A 9564-nucleotide genomic window follows, 5' to 3' on the forward strand; every position below is an offset into this window, starting at 1 on the left:
TCATATGATGTTCCGTTTGTTTTATTGAAAATAGACTCATTCAGGATTTTAAAATATAAATTTAAGCCTCTAATTATTTTTATTCAATTTTTATTATTTTCCAAAGTCAAAATAGGGGAACCCAAATTCATTCTGACTTTGTCTCACAAAATTTATTATATCTCATGATTTACAATCCCATTGCTTACACTGTTTCTTCTATGAGAAACTAGACTTAATAAGCTTTAATTTCATATTTTTTTATCATCTAATTCGATTCCCATAATTTATGGTGATTTTTCAAATTTAACCTACTGTTGCTGTCCAAAACTGTTTTAGTGCAAGATGTTTATTACCATGTTTATAACACCCTTATTTTCTTTCTCTACACTATTTCTCATCACTTTCTCTTACTTTCTCTTCACTAACATATCAAGAACATAGGACCATATATACGAAAACTTTACATTAACATCATTTCCATACTTTTCAACAATATCAAACTTAAAATATATTAAAATCTTGATTTTCTTACCTTGTCATATTGATTTCAAACTTTAACTTGATATTCTAGCTCCCCATAGTCTCCTTGTTATCTTTCTCTCTTCATGGATATAGAAATTCTTTTGATTTCTAGATGAAAATAGTAATTTTTGGTGAAAGGACCAAATTGTAAAGAAAAGAAAGTTTCTTTCTTTCTTTCCTCTTCATACGTTGGAACGCATGGGAGAAGAGGATGATTCTTCATCTTTCCTTCCATATATATATACTAAATAAAATAATAAAATAATAAAATATTATTTAAAATCAAATTAAAATATTAATAAACTAATATTTGTTTAATTAATCTAAAATATCTCCAATATCATCATTATCTTCTAGATTTCTCTCTTCTAATTGACCATTTTGCCCTTTATGATCTTTTAAAATTCTATCATGGAGTCATCACTTAATTTTGTAAAATTACAATTTAATCCCCTAAAATTCTTCACCTTTTTCAATTTGGTCCTAATCCATCCATTTTCCTTAGTTTCTAGATCATTGCACCCTTAAAATATTTACACCATTGGTCCTTCAACTTTTTCATATTTACACTTTAACCCCTCAAATTTTGAGTATTTACTATTGGGAAACAAAACTTTTCTCACTTTTGCGATTTAATCATTTCTTGAACTAATATGTCATAATATACTTCTCAATGTTGACATAACTCCAAAATTTTCCCTTTTTGTCGCTTTATTTCCTTATTTTATTATATCAAAGATAATATCTTACTCTAAAAAATTTTGGGATATTACAGAAATAGTTTGAATCCATCAAGTTATACTATGATAGGATAATGGCCACTGTCAATAATATTAGACTATTTGGAAATGAGTTTAGTGATAGGAGGATAGTTGAAAAGGTTATTAAAACCCTTCCAAAGAAGTATGAGTCAAAAATTTCTTCTCTGGAGGACTCTAGAGAACTATGAACTATATCTCTAACAGAGCTGATAAATGCTCTTTATGCACAAGAGCAAAGGAGGGCCAACAGGTTGGAGGAGTACCCTAAAGGAGTGTTTCAGGCTAGAAGCAAAGAAAGCTCAAACTCGAGCTCAAGCTCAAGCTACAATGGTAAGAAGCCTTGGTCTGAAAAGAAAGAAAGCCAAATCAGGATGCTGCCAAAAAGAAGTTTCTACCATGCACTCACTGCAAGAAGTCCACTCATTTAGAAAGTACTGCTGATACAGGCCTAGCATTCAGTGTAGAAGTTGCAAGCAACTTTGTCACATGGAAAAAGTCTGTAAAAACAAGGCAAAAACACAACCACAGCAGTAGAACCAAGCTTAAGTTGCTGAGGATGTTCAAGCTCAAGAGAAGCATGTTTTTATAGCTTCTTGTTTTGCAAGTTCAAGCAAAGTAAAAAAGAACTAGCTAATTGATAGTGGCTGCACTCAACACATGGCATCAGATGAAGGCATGTTTAAGGAACTGGATGTTAGCTTTGTGTCCAAGGTCAAAATTGGGAATGGTGAGTTCATTGAGGCCGAAGGCAAGGGCAAAGTTGTGATCTGCACTCAATCAGGTAACAAAAAAAATTTCAGAAGTCCTTTTTGTACCTGATATTGACCAGAATTTACTTAGTGTTGGTCAGTTGTTAGAAAAGGGTTACTCCCTTATCTTTGAAGATAAAACTTGTGTGATTAAAGATCTTTTTGGTCAATAGCTAGTGACAATAGCTATGCATGATAGATCTTTTACTTTAGATGTGAATTAGTTAGAAGTAAAGGCTTACACTACTCTGACTGATGAATCATGTTTATGGCACAAGAGGTTGAGGCATATGAACTACAAGTCACTTGGTTTGCTGTATAAGATGAGTCTAGTTGAAAACATGTCCAAAACTGAGCTAAAAAATAAAGTTTGTGAGGTCTGTCAGTTTGGCAAGAAGACCAGACTACCTTTTCCAATTAACAAAGCATGGAGAGCTCAAGAGAGGCTTCAAGTAGTCCATACTGATATTTGTGAACCTATGAAGACCTCTTCACTAAATGACAACAAGTATTTTGTGCTGCTCATTGATGATTTACCAAATTCTGTTGGGTAAAATTTCTGAGGCATAAGTCAAAAGTGGTTGATGCCTTTTGCAAGTTTAAGGCCTTGGTTGAGAATCAAGCAAGCTGCAAGTTAAAGGCCTTGAGATCAGACAATGGAACTAAGTATGTGTCACAAAAGTTTTAGAAGATTTATGATGAAGCTGGAATTCTGCATCAGTTAACCATTATGTACACACCACAACAAAATGGTGTTTGTGAGAGAAAGAATAGAACTGTCCTTGATATGGCCAGGTGTTTGTTGTTTGAAGGCAAAATGCCTAACATTTTTTGGGCTGAGAAAGTAAATACCTTAGTGTATTTACTCAATAGCTTGTTAACAAATTCATTTAAAGGCAAAACACCATTTGAAGCTTGGTTTAGACACAAGCCTACTGTCCCACACTTGTAAGTGTTTGGTTGCATATGCTACACACTTATGCCAGCTGAAAAGAGAACCAAGCTGGAAAAGAGGTCTATGCCTGAAGTCTTCGTTGGTTACAACGGCACAAAGAAAGGATACATGGTCTTTGATCCTTTAACCAAGAAAATAGTTGTGAGCAGAGATGTGAAGATTAATGAAGAGGTTCGTTGGAAATGGAATGGAATAGATGCAAGCTTGTCTGAGCAAGACCAGCAAGATTATAATTTGTAACCAGTTAAAAATAAAGCTCACATTGATGAAGAAATTGATGATGTGCCTGTTAGGGCTATAAGGTCTATCACAGACATCTACCAATGATGTGATATGACCATTGTTGAGCCTTCCAACTTTGATGAAGCTGCAAATGAGGATTACTGGAAAAAAGCAATGTAGGCAGAAATGGAAATTATTAACAAGAATGATACATGGAAGCTGGTTGATGGACTAGTGCAAAGAAAAGTCATAGGTGTAAAATGGGTGTTCAGGACCAAGAACAATGCTGATGGACAACTAAACAAGCACAAAGCTAGGCTAGTTTTGAAGGGATACAACCAACAATATGGTGTTGACTTCTCAGAGACCTTTGCACCAGTTGCAAGGTTGGACACCAAAAGGTTGCTATTTGCCTTAGCTGCTCAAAAGCAATGGAAATCACACCAACTAAATATCAAATCTGCCTTCTTGAATGGTTTTCTCACAGAGGAAATCTTTGTTGAGCAGCCAGATGGGTTCAAAGTATTTGGTGAATTACATACGGTTTACAAGCTTAAAAAGGCATTATATGGCCTAAAATAGGCTCCAAGGGCTTGGTATGATAGAATTGACACATATCTGTCAAAACTTGGATTTGAGAAAAGTGTCAATGAACCTACTCTTTACGTCAAAAGCGCTGAGAATGAGACCTTATTGATTATATCCTTATATGTAGATGATTTTGGTTACTAGTAGCAAAAGTGAACTGATTGAAGAGTCCGAAAAATAGATGTAAGATGTTTTTGAGATGACTGATCTATGCTTGATGACTTACTTTCTTGGCATGAAAGTGAATCAGAATGAGCATCGCCTTTTTATAAGCCAACATGCATTTTCTTTGAAGATCTTAAGCAAGTTTTGCATGACAAACTACAAACCTGCTAGTACTCTTGTGGCACAAGGTGAAAAGCTTTCCAGCAAGAGTGACTATGAAAGAGTGGATGAGAAGGGTTACAGAAGTCTTGTAGGTTTTCTATTATATTTGATAGCAACAAGGCCTGATCTTATGTTCGCAGTAAGCCTTTTATCCAGGTTTATGCACTACAGCAATACTGCTCACTTCAAAGCAGTTAAAAGAGTTCTAAGATATGTCAAAGGAACTCTCAACCTTGGGGTGAAATTTGAGAAAGCTGAAGAATTGAAGCTGGTTGGTTACTCAGACAGTGATTGGGCAGGTTCTATTAATGATATGAAGAGCACATCAGGTAACCTTTTTACCTTAGACTCAGGAGTTTTTTGTTGGAGCTCTAAGAAACAACAAACAGTAGCACAATCCACTATAGAAGCAAAGTACATTGCAGTTGCTACTATTGTTAATCAAGCCATTTGACTTAGAAAGCTTTTGAGTGACTAGAATGATAATCAAGGGGAAGCAACAGAAATCAAGGTGGACAACCAGTCAGCTGTTGCTATTGCCAAAAATCCTGTGTTTCATGGAAAGACCAAACACTTCAAGGTCAAGTATCATTTTGCAAGGGAGGTAGAACTATCAAGGGAAGTCAATTTGATTCATTACAGTTCGGAGGTTCAGCTTGCAGACATTTTAACCAAGCCACTCGCTAATGCAAGGTTTGAGTGTTTAAGGAACAGTATTGGAGTTTACTGCATAGAAGCCAAGGAGTGTTGAAAGTAAGCACAAGCAATGTTTGTATTGTCCCAAGATTAAGGGAGCTGTTTTAAGTAATGTATTTTGAATAAAAATGGAAATGAGAAAATTTTCAGTTTTTCCTCTCATTTGAATCATTTTAGCTTCTATTTTTCTTCTTTCAACACCTTTTTTTTTTCGATACTTGGTTGTTGTCAAAAACTCAACATTGACATTCACCCTTATTGTGCTACAGAGGACTTCTCCTTCTCCCCGGTGGATAGAGCAGTGGAGGAGCAGCAGAATCCAATGATGCCATTCTCCCAACCTCGACCCCAGTGTAAGATTTTTTTTTTCCTCCAATTGTGGAGGTGAGAGTTGAATTTGATGTCTTTCCATTTTTCTTTTAAACTACTAGTTATTATGCACTAGACATAGTTACCTTCTCCATGTTAGTTATATATCATATTCCTGACGTGCACAAAGATATTTCAGCCAATTTTGTTTTTGTTTTTTTAAAGAACAAAACAAAGCACATTAATAAGTTATAATACAAAGGTCTCAATTCAGTCCAAGGCAAAATATTCTACATAAAGATATGCAAAGTAGTTGTTGGATGGTTCTTTGATTACAACAATTACATCGGACAGCCTATAATGCAACCAAGTGCAAGGATCACTTTAGAGACATCTACTGTGCCAAAGCACTTGTATTGTAAACAAGAAGTGCACCACCGGCAAGAATTCCAGCTAGGGTAACCGCCCAGATTGCCAATCCGGTAGTACCTGCATGCGACCATGTTTAAAATTAAATCACATATTTACCAAATTTAGTGTTTTTAATATATAAACCAAAGTTGAGTTGTTTTAATATACACTTACCGCCAACATAAACATCACCACTGGGAGACCAGTCGTTGGTGTTGTAGATAGGACTGTGTTTCAATCATCACAAAAAAATTATATTAGGACTGCAGTTCAACTGGTAACCATAGCTTATAAAAGAAAACGAAATCAATTTACATGTACCGTTAAGTCTCTTAACTTGTAAACCAATAAATTCTCTAAGACCATTACCTGTACCCATCGACGTTAGCACCATATTTGTCAACATATTGGTAAACACCCTTTCCCTACATCAAATTTCAAGGAGAAATTCTCAACTTCAATCTAGATATACACAATATAAATTATTATCAAAAAAATTGTGCAAAAATATAAGGAAAAACAATAAATTTTGAATTTATTCGTATGTTTTTTGAACTGTTTTTTTGTCAGAATGAAGCTAGAAAGGAAAACAAAGAAATGTAAAAGATACCAACCTTACCCTTCCTTCCAGAGGCATCAACACCATCCCTCAAGCTCATACCACCATTGATTCCTATGAAAGCATTCACGATCCAATATTAAAAATTTATAGTTAAATCATTTCATAATAAGATTGAGCTTAAATTTGACAGACTGTAATTTCAATTCAAGTCCAATTCAAAATAAGTTTGGGTCGGTTGACTCCATTTATATAGTAAAACAATAAACTTAGAATCTCATGTTATTAGTTTAGTTGGAACAGTTGGTTTTTGCATAATTTGGAAGTTGTTGATTCAAATGAATTAAATGTTGGATGAAGTGTGTTTATAATTTAGGAATTGTAAAAAAAAGTTGATTATGCTTATAAGTTACTCAAATTTAAGTACTAAAATACTTAAACTCAAGATGTTCGCTAACCGAAGTTGTTAAAATTTTATATTCTTTTTAAATTAAACTTGAATAACTTTCAAATATATATATATCATCAATCCTTAATTGTTACTTTTGTAAAGAGGCTTATATTTTAAAGTTTGACACCTTTCTAAATGAGATCGTGATTTACGTAAAGAAAACGGTTTAAATTTTGATTTATAGATTCATGATATTTAAAGATATTTTATGAAAAAATTAAATTATAGAAAAAAACAGAAAGAAAGAAATAGAGCTTTTGATTAATACAAACGGTTAAAAAATAACCATATAATATTAATTTTAATAGTTAAATGACTTAAATAAAATTTTCAGATAATTCAGTAATTATTTTATAATTTTTAAAGTTAAATGACCAATATATAAATTAGTTTACCCAATATAACATTATTCTCTATGTAGTTCCGGTCAGACATATCCTAAGCTAATTTATATATAGGATGATCGGTTCCGTCTAAAATTAACTAATAGTAAAAATTCTAGTTAAAATTTGACACGCTAAGGATCATCATCACTCTTTATAAACAAATCCTATTTGTCATATTGGATTTGTTATTCAATGCTCAAGATCTAATTTCCATAACTTCAGATCGAAAAAAAAAAAAAGCTGCAATAAATACCGTAAGGCTTGTCGGTCTTGATCTTCTTGCCACCACTGGCTTCAACCTTGAAAGAAGAAGGGGACCTAGCAAGGGAAGGAACCCCTCTTACACCAGGTTTCTCAACATTGAATGAAGGCTTGAGGGTAACTGAAGAAGCCATAACTGAGGCAGCCATTACTGAAACAAATTTTGGGGAATTAGTTCTTCTGCAACTCTAAAACAGTGGGTTTGCCTGTGCTTTCTATATGTAAATGAAGATAATAATAGGATAGAGAATCTGAAGATAGTGTTTGTGGTGTTGACACGCGGAGATGCATATGTGGTTGATATCTGGATATGAATGTCCACAAGCTGACAACATTATCAGGATTAACACGATTTCATTGGCTCAACCCCTTTACCATTTGTTGCCACGTCCACTTGTATTATTTCCTTATTTTGTCTTCACAACTTCTTCAGATTTTTTTCTTTGGTGTACGTATATTCAGATTATTCTGGCACCACAATCTAAGTCTAAGGCTCAGGGTTTTTTTTCTTTACATATATTTATATAAATCAAAGGGTAAACTGTAAAAATAGCCTCTTTTATTTATCTCAAATTATATTTTAATCACTTATATTTAAAATGTTATGTTTTATTCAGTTACATTATAATTTTATCGGTAAACTCCGTTACTCCTAACAGCAGTCCAAGTGACAGTCCAAGTGAATTTTAAATAGATGAAAATAAATTTTTAATAGTCATAATATACGAAAATGTGCAAAATAAAAGTAACAGGACAACTAAGGTTGCCCAAATCAACAAGAGAAAATCAAAACAGCCTTCAACCTACTTCAACACAGGACAGGGCAACAGCATGGTTAGAGCAAAATAAACCATCCAGCAGATGAAATAACCAAAACTAACAGCCTAGCATCCAAAGCCACCAGAAAACACATTATATAGCCAAATATACACAAATACTATATAGCATCAGAATTAATCTTCATAGCTCATCCTTTTGCGAGTCAATCTGCTGTAGTATTTACACTTGTTGGAACATGGACAACACTACATTCATTTGACCTGATGCCTGGAGCTTTGATTTTACGCAACCATTCAACAACATCACTATTATCACCACACTCCACAATCATTTTATTTTGTATATCTCCAAATTGAACCAACAAAGATAACACAGGCATCCTCAACGACTTGCCTCATTCCATTTTGCACTAACGATTATTAACCCACCAAGCCAACCTCTGCTTACACAAATCAAGAACTTGGGATTTATCAAAACTCTTTTTTATTGTAGAGAATATCGTCCCTATATAACAATACCCAATTGAATCATTGGGTGCTAAGGCACATTGCCATGCTTGAAAAGAATAAGAGGATTAGGAGGCACAACCAATGCAACCTGCCAAAACAAGCAACACTTCTGCCTCATATATAGCACCACGTGAAAAAAACTAAAGAGAAAAATGATGCATTACTACAGTAAGAACAACCCGTCTTATCCCCAATTAATACACCCTAATGGTTAAAGTACCGTAAAGGTGTCTACACTAATAGCTAGATTAAATTTTATTTTCTCTGCTAAAATTAAAGAGTAAACTAGTTATTTTGTTTAAAGTTTTATCTATTTTTGCAACTAAAAATTAGTCCATGTACATCAGAATGAGATATACGTGACATGTTATATGTAATTGTATAGTTATTCTGTCATGCATGTTAATTTTCAACTGTAGAAATAGATGCGATTTTTAATAAAAAGAACTAATTTACTATTTGATTGAATATATAAAGACTAATTTACCAATTTCAAAATAAAACAAGTAAACTTAGTACAATAATACTCATATTACTTTTACCGCACCCTAGTTAATCACACAAAAATATTGACTTTAAATGGAGCCAAATTGGTCTACGTCTGTTTCCACGATCCAACTCTAGCCCAACAACCCTCATTTGACATGGCAATAAAAGATTTAATGGTATAACTCTTGTAACTAATTTCAACCCAACTCACTCCATCACACTCCGCTTTACTCAAGGAGTAACTTTGCAACACACCGTTAGAAGTCATTCCATTGATTAACCTCCCAATCAAACGGATCAAGTCAATATTCCACCGCCATCTATCATTTTCTCCTACAGAAAACATCAACTTTGCCAACCTTTTTTTTTTCTGCCAAAGCAAATTTGGTTTTCTAGTAATTGAGGTGATACGAATGGCTTCTAGCATTTTAAATTTGTTGGATTCAAATTTTTGTTGGGTTACTTAAAAAAGAAAATTGACTTTTTTTTTTATGTTTAAGAAAGAAAAAAAAAAGCCAAGTTAATTTAGAATCAAAACAAAATTGAGATCATTTGCAGTATTGAAGGTTAAGTTTTTTTAGAATAATGATCAAATCGATACAATGTG

The 9564-nt window shown here is 33.5% G+C and overlaps 1 protein-coding gene across 1 annotated transcript; it reads right to left on the bottom strand.

The window, feature by feature from the left end:
* Positions 1 to 5304: 5304 nt before the first annotated feature.
* Positions 5305 to 7428, bottom strand: LOC105766236 (photosystem II 10 kDa polypeptide, chloroplastic). The gene is made up of 5 exons (XM_012585612.2): positions 7172 to 7428; positions 6137 to 6195; positions 5892 to 5947; positions 5697 to 5749; positions 5305 to 5600 (listed from the first exon to the last, which is right to left on the bottom strand). Exons 1-5 carry the CDS (start codon positions 7326 to 7328, stop codon positions 5506 to 5508), a joined length of 420 nt encoding a protein of 139 aa, XP_012441066.1. The 5' UTR covers positions 7329 to 7428; the 3' UTR covers positions 5305 to 5505.
* Between the last annotated feature and the right edge of the window lie 2136 nt (positions 7429 to 9564).

Source organism: Gossypium raimondii, chromosome 5 (genome assembly GCF_025698545.1).
Source record: "Gossypium raimondii isolate GPD5lz chromosome 5, ASM2569854v1, whole genome shotgun sequence".
In the NCBI taxonomy this organism is placed as follows: domain Eukaryota; kingdom Viridiplantae; phylum Streptophyta; class Magnoliopsida; order Malvales; family Malvaceae; genus Gossypium; species Gossypium raimondii.